General features: G+C 44.5%; 1 protein-coding gene across 2 annotated transcripts in view; it reads right to left on the bottom strand.

The window, feature by feature from the left end:
- The window catches only part of SPOCK1 (SPARC (osteonectin), cwcv and kazal like domains proteoglycan 1), a 513,777-nt gene that overhangs the window by 149,602 nt on the left and 346,025 nt on the right, over positions 1-18,150 (bottom strand). For both annotated transcript variants that reach the window (XM_023195680.1, XM_023195688.1), the window contains one exon: positions 10,278-10,392. In XM_023195680.1, the coding sequence (XP_023051448.1) occupies positions 10,278-10,392 (115 nt within the window). The remainder of the gene's footprint in view (positions 1-10,277; positions 10,393-18,150) is intronic.

Raw genomic sequence — 18,150 nt, 5'->3', positions numbered from 1 at the left:
ATTCTTCCCATGGTTGGTTTGACCTGTGTCCAGGACTAAGCGAAGACAGCCAGCCTGTGAAGCTAGAGGCGAGAGGGAGTCACCCATGCTAGACTTCCCTCGCTGTCATAATCTTTACAAAGGCGGTTTTACTTCGCCCCCTGCAGAGGCAGTGATTCTTAAACCACTCCACTCTTATCTTCCTTAATCTTATCATAGTTTATTAGATATTTAATTTTTTTTCATCTGTCTCTTTCAACAGACTTTAATCTCCACATGGGTAGACCATGCCCACTCATCACAAAACTCCAAACATATAACACAGTGTCTGGCAAATGGAAGGCACCCATAAGTATTTGTTGAATAAAAAAATTATGACAAACTCCAACTTAGTGGGATCTGAAATAATGACCCATAACCCACCATCACCAGAGCATGCACGTGAGCAGTTTTCTGAGCTAGTCCTGCTGAAGCAACTACAGGAAGGACTCAAGCTCTAAAGCATTTCATCACTGTCACCATATTCAGAGATGCCCTCCCCTGGTGCCTGCCAAGAAAAGGAATCTAGCTCCCCCTGTCACTTGGCTGTCCACTTGGGAATTCCTCACAACAATGGAAAGTTTGAGCCAGGTCTCCTCCTTTCCTTCAGGTCAATGTCACCATTCCGAAGCTGGACTTGAAGTTCACTGGGAAGCATGACACCACAGCACCTCCAGCTGTGGATGCATCATGGACAAGGCAGGCTGAGAGGAGAACTTCTCATTACTTGGTAACACAGCAACATTGGGTTCAATGCATACCCATAAAAAACCTCATTTAAGAGAGTGCCTTGGAAAGGTGCCAAGGTCCCCAAACTAATAATTAACTTTCATCTCTCCTGTCCCTCTGTGTACAGAGGGCCTGCCCTGTGTACCCTCTCTCCATGAGGAACATTAAAGACAGAACATTAGCTTGAGAACATTCTATTTAAAACAAAAGTCCTTCTAAAGATAGCCTGGAATGTCCATCTAAATCATCCTAAGTCCATTTTCCGGCCCAGAACCCACATGGTCAGCACCCCAGATGGGTCCTACTATAGTGGTTCATATCCATAAAGAATGTTTTTCATGGTTCATTGGTTGGATTAATCTGATATAAAATGTCTAAACTGAAAACCTCTGGGTTTGGATCTTGATGAGTTTCAGCAGAACAGCAAGTAAGTGACAGTAGATTTATTAATAACAAAGGAGAAGGAAAGTAATTAAAGAAAAATTAAAATGAAGTAAAAGTGGGAAAGTTCAATCTCATAAATTTTATAAAAGAAGATGATATTGGCCGGACGCGGTGGCGCACACCTGTAATCCCAGCACAGTGGGAGGGTGAGGTGGCGGATCACGAGGTCAGGAGATCGAGACCATCCTGGCCAACATGGTGAAACCCCACCTTTACTAAAAATACAAAAATTAGCCAGGCATGGTGGCACATGCCTGTAGTTCCAGCTACTTGGGAGGCCGAGGCAGGGGAATCTCTTGAACCCGGGAGGTGGAGGTTGCAGTGAGCCAAGATCATGCCACTGCACTCCAACCTGGGCAACAGAGCAAGACTCCATCTCAAAAAAATAAAAAGAAAAGATGACATCTTTGTGAGGAGGCCACACAGGCTCTGGTCTACCTGAATACTAAAAATTATCTCTGGCCGGGCGCGGTGGCTCATGCCTGTAACCCCAGCACTTTGGGAGGCCAAGACGGGAGGATCACGAGGTCAGGAGATCAAGAGCATCCTGACTAACATGGTGAAACCCTGTCTCTACTAAAAAACATAAAAAATTAGCCAGGCATGGTGGTGGGTGCCTGTAGTCCCAGCTACTCAGGAGGCAGAGGCAGGAGAATGGTGTGAATCCAGAAAGCGGAGCTTGCAATGAGCTAAGATTGTGCCACTGCACTTCAGCCTGGGTGACTCTGTCTCAAAAAAAAAAAAAAGAAATCTCCAGAGCTTGCTAGGAATTTTTACTCAAGATGGGCAATTTAACATCTTCAGTGAATTGCAGGGGGGCTCAGGTTTGTTATTTTCTCAATGTTTAGGGAGAGATGTGCTCATATAGCAGTTCACCTCTGTTTGCTGCCCAGCAAGACCTGATCCCTAGTGGAAATCATAGCTAATAATTATCTATTCAAAATAGGCACACCTACCTCAACCTCCTCTTTCTAATCCACTGAAATCCAATGCAGGAAATACACCAATGTGTATATTCCTTAATAAGCAAGGACACCAACAAATACAGCAACTGCAGCCCCATCATTCTGGGCAGAACCGCAGAGAAAGGCAGTGTACGTAATGCCATTTTACTGGAAATGGAGGTAGGAAATCAGAGGGCATTGTTAATCAATCCCTGGCCCTGCCATTCCCAGCTTCACAGACACTTTTTGACTTATTAGCATCTGAGCATGTGCACATCCTGGGAATTCAACCATAAAACATTCTCCACCTCCTACAGATAAATCATGGCTCAAAAAAGATGGTGATCCAGTGCTTTGGTGTCAATGGAAAATATGAACTGCCCCTTCTGGAAGTGTTTGTTGTTGTTGTTGTTTGTTTGTTTGTTTGTTTGTTTTCCAGCAAGTACAGCCTGGAGGGGAGATGACAAGCTCCCAGGGCAGAGTCTCTGGTTCTTGAGGGTACATCTAGAAACTACCAGGTCAGGCAGGAGGTAGGAGTCTCACTCGTCGACCTTGCCAGGTAAACCTGCCCCACCCACCCCCATCTTCAGATGACACTGAAAGCATGGCTTAAATGAAAAATGGGAAAACAAGGCAGAAGAAGGTGAGTGAGACACATTTTACTGGCAGTCTTCTTTTGCTATTTTTAAAATGTATTTGGAGGCCGGGTGTAGTGGCTCACACCTGTAATCCCAGCACTTTGGGAGGCTGAGGCAGGCAGATCACAAGGTCAGGAGATAGAGACCATCCTGTCTAACACAGTGAAACCTCATCTCTACTAAAAATACAAAAAAATTAGCCAGGTGTGGTGACATGTGCCTATAGTCCCACTTACCCGGGAGGCTGAGGCAGGAGAATCGCTCAAACCTGGGAGGCAGAGGTTGCAGTGAGCCAAGACTGCACCACTGCACTCCAGCCTGGGCGACAGAGCAAGACTCCATCTCAAAAAAAAAAAAAAAAAAAAAAAAATTGTATTTGTAAAACCAGCCCAGCGAATTTGCCTGACAATGTGCAGGATCTGCCTCTCGTTCTGTTCCTTAACCAAGGGACCAAAAATTCCACATAATTATTCACATTTCCATTATGAATTGCTTTTTACTCTCTGCTGCTCATCATTAAGATCATCTAATCAATAGTCTTCGTTTCAGAGAGAAAAACAAAGGAACAGAGGAGTTAAGTGGCTTGAGTTATAAAATCTTGTTCAGTGAAGGCTCCACAAGCAGCTGGGTCCTTACCCTGAGCACAGCCATAAAGTGCCTCTGCTGTTTAAAAGAAAGAAGAGAGGGGCTTGTGGGTTTAAAGTAATTAAATATCTCTATGTTTAAGTGACATGTGGTTTGAATGATTACTTTCGGAAAAGCCAAGAAGGGAAAAATGAATTCAGAATTATTGCTTTGGGCACAGAAAGAAGAAACAGGTTTAACACCAGGGCACGGACTAGTTGCTTTGCAAGGGGCAAGGACGGGAGAAAAGGTCCCAGGCATCTGTATAGCAGCACCTCTAGGGCCAGGAGCAGATCAGCTGGGGCGGGGGAGGGGCAGTTATCACTAAGGGAAATGTCGTATCAGGCTCCTGGGAGCTTGCCCCATGACTCCACAGCAGAGCAGGCTGCGCAGCACAGGCAACAGGCATGGAATCTGGAAGTGCACTGACCTCCACTGTGGTTCCTAATCTTCCCCTTACTGGCAGTGTCCAATTAGGACAGTTATTTATAGAATTTCAATAATCCCATCTGTAAAATGGGTATTATAATACCGACCTAGCAGACTGTTGTGAGAAGTCAGTAAGATTCCTCCTGCAAAGGGTGCCTAACACAAGACAGGTGGTCAGTAAGTAGCATCCTTGAGCCAGCCACTTTCCTTCTCATCGTCTTTACTGTCCAGTGGTATTTATTTGCAAAACAATAGATCGCAGTGATGATGTTTCTGTTTACATAGATGACTGATTTGGAATAGGGAAACCCAAAACTCCTTGCATTAATTCCACAATCAGTGTAGGGATATAGCAACAAGCTCTCATTGGCACCCTATCCAGACCCAGAACACAGTAAATGAAGATCCTCTGAGCTTAAAGGAGAACCCCTAAGCAATGCATGAGCCACTTGGAGAAGGGGCATAAGCTACCTAAATATAAAATCGTAGTAATGAATATGGGCACAATCACTCTTTGGTTACTGGCAATGCCTTGACTTGTGAAGTGCCAGAAAGCCATCCAGACACCCAGGAATTACCCACCTCCTGCAAGGCCACGTGTCTTCCAAATCTCGACAGCTATGTGTATGTATAATCAACCAGTTCAAAGCCCCTGTAGCAGGAGGCAGTGCTTTGTTGTAAAACAAAACTGAGATGAAATAACCGTCATCCTTTCAAATCTCCTCTGAGAGTTTGGTATTTGAGGCACATTCTGTGATGTACTTCTCTCTGACCTCGAACACTTTGATTCTTTTTTTCAAGTTCACATAAAAGACAGAAAGCTCTCAGATCGGTCTACTGTATCGAGAGCCTTAACTGGATCTGAATTCTTTGCTGGTGTGGAGAATTAGTTGTTATTCCAGATAGTTAAGAAGCGGAGATAAAGGGCCATTACATTAGAGAGGCCCAGCCCATTGGGAAGTCGGGCCATGTCTGCTCCTTATTTAAAAACAGATTAGTTCCCACTGCTCCCCAGAGGCTTGAAGGGTATACTTAGATATTGTAAGTTCCATCCTGACATCCCTCCCTCCCATTCACAATACACTTGCAGAATTTGAGAATGTGGCTTGTCTGGAAGGCTTAAAACAAATGCTTCAATTTTCCATTCTCCAAATGAAAATCAATGGCAACAGAGAGGTAAAATCAATGTTCAGCACTCTGTAGGGAAACCTCCACCCTCTGCCTCACGATCTCCCACCCCACAGAACAGTAAATCAGAACCAGCCATGCGGACTAGCAGAAAATCCCTGAGGGCAGAACCCTCTGCAGGCCTGAGGACTTTCTGTTTATCCCCCTGTCCCCTAAGAGAACATTTTTCTTAAGAATGCCTGTGAGAATGTTTCTAAAACCTAAGTCAGGAAGAACAGCACAACGTTGTAATAAAAACCCTTCTTCCGCAAACAACCCCATTTACCAATGGGATCCTGGGCATCTAAGACCAGAGTGTGACTTAACTGTCTCCCAAAGGGTCTACTTTATGGTCAAGCCTTACAGAATGCTTAGGCACTCAATGATCACTGCTCTGAGGACAAATAACCTGTCTTCTGTCATCACAGATTGGTCTGTGTTCTCTAAAATTTCATGTAAATGGAAATCGTACAGTATCTCCCCCTCTGTGTGGGAGGTTTGTCTTCTTTCACTCTGCCTAATTATTACCAGGTTCATCCATTACGTTGGATGTATCAATAGCCTAGTTCTGTTTACTGCTGAATAGTAATCCATTATGAGATAGACCGCAATCTGTCTACTCTCTCACCTCTTGTTGACATTAAGCTTATTTTATAGTTTTTATCTATCACACATAAAGCTGATATGAACATGCAGGAGAGAGTCTTTAAATGCACATATGCTTTCATTATATTTTAGAATCAAATCTTTTGTTGTACATGTTTTGCAAATATTTTCTCTCAGAGTGACTTGTCTTTTTCATTTTTGTAAAAGTGTCTTTAGAAGACCAGTGATGAAGTCTAATTTGTTGCTTTTCTTCTTGCATTACCTTTCAGGCTTTTTGTGTCCTACTTAAGAAATCTTAGTCAAACTCAAGGTCATAACTCTTATGTTTTCTTCTAAGCCTCTTCCAAGACTTCTAAAAAAGCCTAAGCTCTTATATTTAGGTCTATGACTCATTTCAAGTTATTTTTTGTATAGTATGTTATATAATGATTAAAATATATATCTATATTGCTTGAGCCCAGGAGTTCAAGGTGACAGTGAGCTATGATCATACCACCGCCCTTCACCCAGATGCCACTGTCTCAAAAAAAATTATATCTGCCAATAATTTGTAGTATTACCAAAATACTCACTTATAAAAATTAACTAAAGAGGGAGTAATAGAAATTTTTATATACAATATAGGAACCACTTGATCTGTTTTGACAAAAACACACCAATAGAAAAAACTCATGATGGAAGAATGGAAGAAAATATCCTGCAATATTTTAATTACTATTTTTAGATAGTGTGACCATTGCCTATTTCTTATTTCTTTTTCTTTCTCTACTTTTAATGTTTTCTATAACAAGCATCAATTATCATCACACCAAACTAAATTCAAAATTATCTTAAAGTAACCTAGGAGAAGGCTTCCTGACTCCCAGCTGTCTTCACATTGCTCTTTTATGCATAACTGGCCCCATTAGAGAACCTGAAAGATGAACATACTACACAAATCTGTCCCTCGCAACCCCACTCAATATTGCTTAACAGCGGGAAGGTGTGAAACAAAGAATTTCCAAACAGAATTATCCAAAGAGAATGTCAGTTTACCTGAAACCAAATACAAATGCCACCCTAATCAAGGAGAAGAATTCCAGCAGGGGAGGGCTGGCTGCCTTGCTTGGCCCCCCACTGAAATTGCTTGCCTGCTGGCCCTGACACACTGCAGTCACAGATGTGTGTGTCAAACAGCTCCTCTGCTCACTCAATCTCCGCAGGCAAGGAAAGCTAATGAAATTCTCTCACTGATGTGCTCACTGTCCTTCCGTCTTGATCTGCTTGCAAAGATAGCCTAAGTCTGGAGCTTCATAATCAGCTAACGGCTGGCCTGGCTGCCTCTCTGTGTGCACTCCTGACTGTCTGGCAGGTGAGATTTGCCTCTTGAGCTGCTGCAGAGGCCAGCTTGGCTGGTGAGATTGCCTACAGATGTTTCACAGAGAGAAAGATTATTTCCCTGATTGATGAATAAATAGAGTTGTCAACATGGTTTCCCTGGTCAGAGGGGACCCCTGGAGTATAATGTGGAAGGACAGATGTTTCTTCTGGGAAGGTGTCCAAGACCCTTCGAAGAGGTATGCACTCAACTGATATCGTGGGCTGAGTAATTCAGCCTCTAAGAGGAAGAGAAGAAAGGTTGGACATACAACCACAGCAAACACACTCAGGAGCTTCCTGAGCCAGGCTGCCTCCCAGACCTTGATAAAGGAGTAGGCATGCCATCTCAGCCAGCACCTCCTCTTTGGGCTACTTCCAATGAATCAATGGGTCCAATTATCAGAAATCCCATCATCTTCTTAGTCTACACCTGCTATGAACTGTAAAGGGGGCAGCAGAAATGATGCTGTCATCCTCACGCTGAACGGCAAAGGCTTGCTCTTACAGAAACTACAGAGGCAGGCACAATCAAACTGGGTAGGGACCAAGGCACCTGTAGTGAGTTACTTTGTAGTCAGTAACTTGCAACTCTGGAGATTTCTGGCTGACCTTCCGAAATGAAGTAGACAATAATAACTATTATCATAATTGTTTCAATAATTGTACAAACAGCTGTCATTATTTTACCTAGACTATATACTTTACACACCATCATTTTATTGAACACTCAAACACACACACACAATACTCTGCAAGGATTCATAAAATTTATCACCCATAAACCCTCCCTGTAAGAATTACTACAGGATGTGTTCCAGCAAATGAAAAAGAGGAATAGTAGAAGCACTGTCATTAAACCTATTTAACAGATAAAGAAGCACAAATTCAGAGAGATAAAGTAACTTGCCAAGGCCACTTGAAAAAGGAAATAGCCAACCTGGGAATTGAGCCCAGATGGGTCTCCTTCCCAAATCCATGCTCTTAGCCACTGTAATTTTGTGGTCACCAGGAGATGTGAAAGATGAGGATTACAATTTTCAACACAAGCACAATAGTGTTGGTGCTTCCAACACAGAAACATGGCATGCCCAGAAAAACACCATTTACACCTGGATATGCGTGAATATCAATAAGGTTGCTGAGTAGGTCTCAAACCGATTTGAGTTTAAAACTAAAAATGTTTGTCTAACACTTCCAGAAAGGGCTATATTCTGCATTGTAGGAGGAAACATGCAATGGACTCCCTATCTTACACTTACACACACACACACACACACACACACACACACACACCCAACACACATGGCTAAACAACCCAGAGCACCATCCCAAAGGGTATTTGGGTATTTTTAATTAATATGGCCACATCTTCCCTCCATCCGAGAAGAAAGACATTGCATGTAGCAGGAGATTCTGGGCTAGTTTTCTCAGATAATATATACCTTAAAAGGAACTTCAAATAATAAATCCCCCAAAAAATATTTTTTTACATACCACTCCCCCAATGAACTTGACTTTCCTCGGGGATAGGAATAGAGTCTCTTGTTTACCTCTGGAGCCTTGGTGCCTAAAGCCTCAATACCTTTTCGTTGAATGTCATTGAATGGATGAGCAGACAGTAACAGGTAAAATGAAGACATCAACATATTGTAGTAGTGAAAACCATAAACTTTGGAGGCAGACAATCCTGGGTTTGAATCATGCTGCTGCTTGCAAACAAATTACTAATGCCTCACTAGCTTCAGTCCTCTCTTTGGAAAGCAGAGACAAAATAAATACCAAATTTACAAAATGGCTGAAAGAATTCAAGGAAACTGCTGAGCACAATGTTGGCACAGGCTGAAGTCTTTCAGGGATGCAATCTAGCTTTACCACCAGGAAAACAGTTCAATCTGGGGACATAGAAAAGCACATTATGATACCTTGCATCTTGCTCTTGTAGAGACAAAGTCTGATTATTTTAAAAATAACCTTGACAGTGACCCAGAGCAAGATGACCTTGGAGGCGAGGTCTATTGCTGCAGGTGCCAGGCTTAGAGAGGCCAGAGAGGTATGGGGTGGGGGCTGCTCTAGATGCTCACCTTATGTCAGGAGCACCATTTCTCTGCCAGACCATGATTTCAGAGGGCAGGAGCTCCCCAGGCACATCCAGAGAAAACCATTTACAAGACTGAGGGAAATTAAAACATACCCCAAGAGGAATAGCCAAGGGGACCAGCATTGCTTGGACTTCAGGAACAGAGGGAGGGGATAGGACTCATTCTGCATGGTCCCAGCTCAAGCTGGAGATATAGAGCAAAAGTTCTCGGTGGGGAGCAGATTTAAGTAGGAATCTTTATGTATATTCAGAAAGGTTGCTTTATTTGCCTAAGGTCATGTGCACTGCAGGTGAGTGGCAAAGCATATTACCCCCTTGGGAAATGGACACGGGTAAAAGCCCCATTGTGACACCGCTCAATTGTACAGGCAGTACAGGGAGAAATGCAGAATATGCACTGAAATTGCCTTCCTCTCATTCCTGCCCCGTCCGACTCCCTTCTTAAAGAAAGCCCATTTCCATGTGTATACTTGTTTGCTTTCATGCTTCAGGTATTTTTACAGGACCGAAGGAAGGAGCAGTCTGAATTGAAAGGCTGCATCCATCATTTGTGAAAGCCTGAACCCACTGAATAGATGATGCTGGTACTGGAGTTAGGCATAAGAGCAATGACTTTAAGGACCCTGAAGAAGACGGGGGACACTTCCCCCTGGGCTGGGGAAAAGAGGATATCAGGGGCTGTACCCTGAGGAAATAGCATGTTCCCAGAAGGAATGGTGGTGTGGTGGTCCTGAGAAAGCAGGACCCAAAAACCAAGGCTGGCAAAGATGCTACATCCGATGGAGACATGGAAGCAGAGAGCTCTTGAGCCTCGAGGGACCTTGAAGAATCATTGCAGTGAGGCTGTCAGTGCAACCAGGAGACTAAACACTTGGCCCCTGTTTTCTTAGTTGTAAGTTTCCTGGGTCGTGGCATCACTCTGGGAGGAGAAAGGTCCCAATAATGACCAAGAAGGAATTTTCTGCTTATCTGTGCAGATCAGGACTCAGAGTCAAAATGAAGTAGATTTAAAGGAAATAAAGATGGACATTCTTTGTAAACCTGTGTTTGAGAACTGAGATTCCTATCATAGTCGGAGTACAGGCACCAAACACCATACAAATGGCGACCCTAATACTATGCTCTCCCCTCCCCATATCCCCACGTCAAAGACTGGAAACCCTCAGATCTGCCAGCTGCAGAATGCCTCCCAGCCCCCAGCCCCCAGCCTTCCTGCCTTACCTGGGGAGCAGGTGCTTACGACTGACACACAGGGCGGTCTGGTAGTCCTGGGTCACACACACTTTGTGAGGGCTGCATTTCACCTTCAGGCAGGGGTCCTTGGATGGGTCCAGGGCTGAGGCAAAAACAAGAAGGAGGGCGGGGTTAGGACCTCCAGGGAAATTTAATTTTCTTTTTTTTTAGTTGAGATGGAGTCTTGCTGTGTCACCCAGGCTGGTGGACAGTGGTGCGATCTCAGCTCACTGCAACCTCCCCTTCCTGGGTTCAAGCGATTTTCCTGCCTCAGCCTCCCAAAGTAGTTGGGACTACAGGCGCACGCCACCGCACCCGGCTAGTTTTTGTATTTTTTTTTTTTTTTTTGAGACGGAGTCTCACTCTGTCGCCCAGCCTGGAGTGCAGTGGCCGGACCTCAGCTCACTGCAAGCTCCGCCTCCCGGGTTTACGCCATTCTCCTGCCTCAGCCTCCCGAGTGGCTGGGACTACAGGCGCCTGCCACCTCGCCCGGCTAGTTTTTTGTATTTTTTAGTAGAGATGGGGTTTCACCGTGTTAGCCAGGATGGTCTCGATCTCCTGACCTCGTGATTCGCCCGTCTCAGCTTCCCAAAGTGCTGGGATTACATGCTTGAGCTACTGCGCCCGGCCAATTTTTGTATTTTTAATAGAGATGGGGTTTCACCATATTGGCCAGGCTGGTCTCAAACTCCTGACTTCAGGTGATCCACCTGCCTCGACCTCCCAAAGTGCTGGGAGTACAGGCCTGAGCTACTGCACCTGGCCTTAATTTCTATTTCTACTTAAATAAACAGGTAGAAAATAAACCAACCATGTGTTTGCCCTCAGTGCTGTTCTCTGAGGCTGGAGGGGAACAGAATGAAAGCCCAAGCCTGGGGAAATTCTGTGTCTATCACACATTCTTCCTCAACATCAGGGGAGCAATTCCTTTGTGCTTTGGGAGTTTCAGCATCTTCAGCTCAGGCAGGAATTACTTTTTAAAAATCCTTTCAAATCTTATGTGATCCAAGAAACAAGAGCTACTTTTACCTCTTTGGTTATGAATCTGGTGTTGCTTTTTATGACTTCATTCATGCCTAAGTTTACTCATTTCCTATAAAAAGTCCTTGAGGACAGAGTTTTTTGCTTCCATTCAATAAACACTAACTATGTGCATAAACAACCTATCTTAAGTTTTTGAAGAACTTCACAATGTATGAGACAGTTTGTGCTATGCAAAGTTACAATATACCAGGGATGGGGGAAAGCTTACACATAAATATTTATTGTGCAAGGCAGAATTAGATAAGGACCATGACGGGCATATAAAATGATAATAGAGCTCAAGAGAAAAATGGAGATCAATTTCTAGGGCAAGGATTGGTGGAGCATTAATATGTGAACTGGATCTTGAAGGATGGGCAGGATTTTGAAAAGCAAAGATAGAAAAAGCAATCCAGGCAGAGTGAACCGGCACAGCAAGTGCAGGGAGGCATGTTCGGGCAATCATAAGATACTCAATCTGACTATTAAATGTGGTTTGTGGGGAGGCAGTAATGAGACGGGAGGGGGTAGGGGGAGTTGATTCAAACGAGTAACTCCAGAAAGGATCTCCAAAGACGGCAGTTCATATATTGCAACATTTCCTGGAATAGGCTGAGCAGCAGGCCCTCGGCTAATCAGCACTCTGCATGCTGAGGTGCACATGCTCATCATTGGCACAGAAGAGGCCTCGGGGAATTCTCTACAAAACAAAAGCAATTGTGCCATCTTCCAGCTCCGGGGCCTAAAGCCTATTAAGTAGTAAATCTTTCATAACTGCTCTCCACAGTCAGGAGAGGTGATGTCTCCCCATGTCCTCCCCATGCAAACATTTGGTTAAACAAATTGGCATCCTGAGCAGGTACAGCAAAACTTCTACAAGAAATGACATGGTCAAAAAACCAAACCAAAACAAACAAAAAGAAATGTCACAGTGCCCTCAACCACTGGACTCTTAGCCATCCTGACTCCTCAGTATGTAGAGGACGTCACCGTTCCTCTCTTCCTGCCCAGGCCCAGAATCTGCACGCTACTTTCTTCAGATGCCTGCTGAGAATTTCTCATGAGTCCTGAACACACAACATCCAAAGGTATTTCTGCTACTTGAACAACTTAGCTGGCTCCCTCCACTGCTGCAGCTTCAGCAGCTGTAAACAGAAGCCAGGCTGCATTCTCAGGCCCATCTGGAAAGTAACAAGACCCAGGGCCCGGTCCTAGGGGAGTCACCTGGTAGAATCTACTCCCCAAGGCATGTGGCTCTGATACTTGGATCTTAGCAGAGAGAAACAAGCTATGAGATAAAAGATAGGCTGATTTGAGCCCCAGGGACAGAGTGTTCATTCACTCAGAGCTCTTAAGCTGAAGGCAACCTCTGCAAGGCAGGTGGCAGGGCCCTGTGTCTACCTTCAGAGTCTTCCAAGACTGGGCCTTCCAGAAACTTGCAGCAAGAGCTTCCTGGTCCTAAGTGGAACTCTTTTGGTTCCTGGGGATGTCTGCATGAGAAGCCAGGAGGCTGGTGTGGTCTCAGCCAAGGGCACTGCCCCCCATGCCAAACCTGGGACTACAGCTCAGCCAACTTTGACTCGTTCTCTAAGAATCATCCAAAGTTGAGTCAACAATTAAGAATGATTACCAGATGACCAGTAATGATGAAAATTTCTCAAGGGTCCTGAACACACAACATCCAATGGTGTTTCTGCTGCTTGAACAGCTTAGCAGGACATGTCAGTCCTTCATTGCCCCTTCTCACACTTCCACACACCACAGGATGAAGACATTTATAGATCTCAAGAAACTTGGGGACTAGACCACTGGCAGCCTCAGTCATAGTTACCAGATGAGGTATTTCCCCCAATACGTGCCAAGTGCTGCAGCAGAGAACTTGAGATTTTCACTTGAGTGGATGTCAGAGATGGAGAAAAACAGGCTGGCCTAGGGTGATGGGTGTCAAAATCTGCAGTACTACATGACAAGTTTTGTGGCAGAATTTGAGCTTATTTTTGCCTCTGCAGCCAACTTTGTTAACATGCCACACTGCCCCCCGGGTGGTCTCAATGGACAGTGCAATCACAAGGATCATGAATCAGCTGAGCAGAGCCGGGAACAGCACAGACTCCGGGGCAGGGTAGCTTCTGGGACTGAACCCTGCCTCTGCTGCTTGTTAACCTTGCTATACCTCACTTTCCTCTTCTGTGAAAATGGGGATAAAAACAGCACCTGCTATTGCTTGGAGGTTGTCATGAACATTTAACGAGTTAATATCTGTAAGTACTCAGAACAGACCTGGAACATGCTAAGCACCTCATATGTGTTTATTAAGTTGTTTGTGTTTGTCTTTTGTTCCCAGAGTAAATAATGAGTTTTCATAGTAACAAAGAACCATAGTTAACACTCACTGAGTGCTTTTGACATACAGGCAGTGAACTAAGCCCTCTGATTGGATTACCACATTTAATTTTCATAGCTATCAAAGGAGGTAGCTGCTATTAATGTGCAGGTCTTAAAAATAAATTGCTAATGAGAGATGCAGAAGAAACCTGGGCTGTGACTCCAGAACCCAAATTCTTCACCAGTGTATGCTCGAAGCATGAGAATCTCCTACTATCTTCTTTAAAAAGCTGATTGGGGGGCTTGCCTCACACCAAGGGCCCAGGTGCACCATATTCTTGAGAGGCTTTTGGGGCAGAATGAGACTTACTGGGTAAAATGAGGGGGCAGCCAGGTGAGCCGGTGCTGCAGAGGATGGTCCATGATTCCCTCTCAGTACACCCCACAGGATGAGGTCACTAGCCCTGATCTTCCCCAAGAGGGTGGGGTGCCCAGCTCTGGACACCTGAGCCCTCAGCCTACCCCCTGTGAATGCAGCCATCCCCCAACTGAGTCAAAGGAACCATGGTCTGGTCAATTTTGTTCCTATAGTCTTGCCATCTGTCACCCTACCTTAGGCTAACTCCTGTAGACCACCCTCCACTTCTGGAAGCTAACATTTCTTTAAAAACAAAAACCTCCAACCCAAAATACTAATAAATAAAAACTGTTCGTTATTAAACTCCCTACACATACTTAACAATTTGCATACAGAAATCAAGTCTGCTAAAAATCAATTACTAGGATCTGAATACTTCAAACCTGTATGCAAATTATTTAGAGTAAATGAACTTCACAGAGCAACAAAACAGTAACAAATCAAGCTGTCAGTGTTTGTTTAATCACCTCGCCGCATTTTGTTTTTGAAAAACAGCAACACTGGGGTTGAAAGGGGATGAGGAGTGCGTGTCATTTCCATTTAAATACAGGCCTCCTAGCAGCCTCAATGCTCAGGGTGACGGATGCTCCTGAAAGGCACCCAGCACCAGTACTGGAAAGGACTGCGGCTGCACTTTGTAAAGAGAAGGATAAGAGATCCGAATAATAAGTGGCATTTGAGAGGCCTTTTAATAAGTAGGGGAAACTGCAGGTGAGAAGGTAGGAGAGACAGCTGAGCGTGACAGCCCTGAGCAGGGTTCAAAGTTTCCTTGTCATGGTGCTACTGATTTCTTGGGGACCTTGCTCCAAGTTTCAGTCTCTCTCTGCATACGAGGAGTGACAGGATGCAGACATCCCCAGAGGATGACAAAGCCCTGTGTCCTCTCTACCTCTTCTATCACCAAACCTGCAGGACTCCTGTGGACCCAAACAGGACAGCGTCCCTAGCACAGAGCAGGTGCCCACCAAAGGTTAATTTTATCTTTCCCACCTATATGCAGAAGTATTCAAGAGTCAACTGGCACCCAGCACACATCCAATTATTTTTTCCAGAATGACTTTTTACAGAAACTTTTCTCAAGGAACAAACCAAGAATGAATTAATTTAAAGAGATTTGTTAAGCTGTAAAGCACTGAATTCAAAAGCCAGTTAATGACTAGTTTCATGTAACTTTTTTTTGATTAACTTTATTTTTAAGCTCACTACTTGGTCTCAATTAAGGTGGTGATATTTTAATTATCTTAATTGTTTCTGAACTTGTTTTTCAGTTCAACATGTTATTTTGTTAATTAGCTACATTGATTTTAAAATCCTGAATCAAGCCTTTGCGCTCTCCTTGAGCACATCCTATAGGCTAATTGGCAAAGGGTCATGACACCTAGCACAGCAGAGCTTGATACATCTCAGAGATGCTGAGATGAGAAGAAGGTTCCATTTTGTGGGTTGGCCCAAAGGGTTCCTCACCTGGGGGAAATGACACACATTTGTGCTTATTCAATTAACATTTACAGAGTATCATTCAGTGTGAAGCATCTTTCTGCAGGCTAAAGGTGAATACAAAGAGGTGAGCAAAAAGATGCCCTTCCATCTCCCCAGAGGTTCACTGTTGAGCACTGTTGAGAGGAGAGTTCTATGGGGGACAGGTGAGGTACCTAATTCAGCCTTTCAGGGGGTCATGTGACACTTCCTGAACAGACTGACATCTATGGAAAAGTAGGTTCAAACCAGATAATAGGATGAGGAAGAAGACTCCAGATAACAGGAAGCTCTTTCCAGGGATAAGAAAGTTTGTGGCAGGCTTAAGGAATCCAAGTGTTTCGTCGGGCTGGCAGAGGTTGGAGCAGGCCGGTGAGTAAAGAGGCTGGAGAGGCGGCTGAGCCTGGTCCTGAAGAGCCTTGGAGCCACAGGGACCATGCTGGGGAGCCAGGGCCTTTGAGTTCCACAGTGCCTTCAACCCAGCATGCAAGAACCTGTGACCAGACTAAAGTCAGGGGAGAGGGGCAGGAAGAGGGAACCCTAAATATGCATTTTATGTAGAAAGTGGCACTTAGTAAGAACAGACACACTACATATATTCTTGTCCTCCAAATGACAGAGGATGTCAGGGCTGGAGGGCCCAGTGGTCCTCTCAGAACCCCTTTTCTCCTGCCAGGAACCTCCTTCCTCCCTCTCCCCAGGAACATCAAGCCACATAGGATTCTGGGAGGCACAAGCCTACCGGCTGAGACCAGTAAGCAAACGATTAATCTAAAACAGCAGCATGAACTCCTGGCCCACTCTGGTGACTTCCAGAATCTTCCTCAGGTCAGAGGCCCCTCGATTTGCAAAAACTCCACCAGTTAAAGATGGTCTGTTGTCTCGCTGTTGCTTTTAAGACTGCTCTCTGCCTGAGTCATGCTAACCCAAGGTTCATGTGAAGAGCAGACACTCCCAGTGATTCATTAGGAGCGACTTAATGGACGACTGAAAAAGAAATTACTCCAAACTGTGAAAACCTCGTCAAGCTAAGAGCAGGAACATTTGTGGCATCTTGTCTGTCCCCATGGTAACCCGTGCATGCATCTTGCCTCCCGTGTCTCCAGAGAGGCTTGTGCACCAGCTGACGACAGAGTCTCTCAGAATATAAAACAGAAGATTCTGTCCATACAATTTTTGCTGTAACCAGGGAAGAACGGCAGCTTGGAAAGCCTCCTCACCATTCTTTCCTTTCATATTCAAGGGGCTGGCCAAGTTCTCCCAGGACAAATAAAGGACCTATTGGTCATGTGCCTGGATAGGGCAGAGAGCAGAGTGACACCAAGATCGGACTCCTGCATTTAAGGATTGGGGAATCTGTGGGGAGCGACACGGGACAGACAGAGACAAATAGGCAGAGGATAAAAAGACGAGTCTGACCAAAGATAACCCTCCTGGGAAGAGACCTTTTCTTTCCTCTTTAAACTGAAGGCCTGGGGACTTCTTTCTGTGTCAAAGCTAAAAGTATCTTCTCTGTTACATTATTTGTGTGTGTGTGTGTGTGTGTATGTGTGAGGTGGGAGAGTGGGTTATAAACTGATAACAGCCTTTTTTGGGGACCAATTTTTTGCTTGTGCCCTTAAATGATAACAATTGTTAAATGTAGGTAGATGGATGCATAGAAGTTTGTGGTATCCTCTCACCATTTTGGTATATATAAAAATTATAACAAAAAAAGGGAAAAAGAAACATCCTCTGATCCAGCAAGTGAACATATTAGGCAAAAGTGTTCATCTTAATAATCTATAATAAGGGGAAATTATAACAATTTGAATGTCCATCTGTGTTAGTCTGCTCGGGCAGCCATAACGAAAGTACCACAGACTGGGGGCTTAAACAACAGAAATTTATTTTCCCACAGTGCTGGTGACTGGAAGTCTGAGATCAGGGTGCCGGTAAGGTGAGGTTCTAGGAGGGCCCTCTTCCTGGCTTGCAGCAGCCAGCTTTTTGCTACATGCTTACATGGTCTTTCCTCGATGCAAGCACTTGTAGAGAGAGAGAGCCAGCTCTCTCTGTGTCTCTTCTTACAAAGACACTTGTCCTATCAACTCAGGGCTCCACCCTTTGGACCTCTTTTAACCTTAATTACTTTCTTAGAGGCCCCCTCTCCAGATACAGACACCCTAGGAAATGGAGCTTCAACATGGGAATTTGAGCGGGACAAAAACATTCAATCCAGAACACCAACTGTAGGGAAATGGTTTAGTTAATTACATAATACATATTTTAAACATCATGCAGCTATTTTACAGAAACTAGTAGATCCATATTTGGTAACATAGGTAGATACTTATGATAAATTAAGTGAAAAGGCAAGTTGAAGATGAGAAAACCAGTTTGAAACGGTAAAGTAACTTCCCAGTACCATAAAGACTTGACGGCAAAGCCAGTACTCAGAACCAGACCTGCCTTCTTCCAAAGGAAGTGTCTTTCCCTTCCCTACCCTTCCTCTCCCCACAGCCACAGCCACAGCCACAGCCTCTGCCCCACTCCCAGACCAGGGCCCTCCGTTTCTCCTGATTGCCCTCTATCTCAAATCCTGTCTGCAGCAAGGAGACAATGACAAGCCATGACCATGGC

Source organism: Piliocolobus tephrosceles, chromosome 4 (assembly GCF_002776525.5).
Source record: "Piliocolobus tephrosceles isolate RC106 chromosome 4, ASM277652v3, whole genome shotgun sequence".
Classification (NCBI taxonomy): Eukaryota; Metazoa; Chordata; class Mammalia; order Primates; family Cercopithecidae; genus Piliocolobus; species Piliocolobus tephrosceles.
This window is presented reverse-complemented; position numbering and strand designations above follow the sequence as displayed.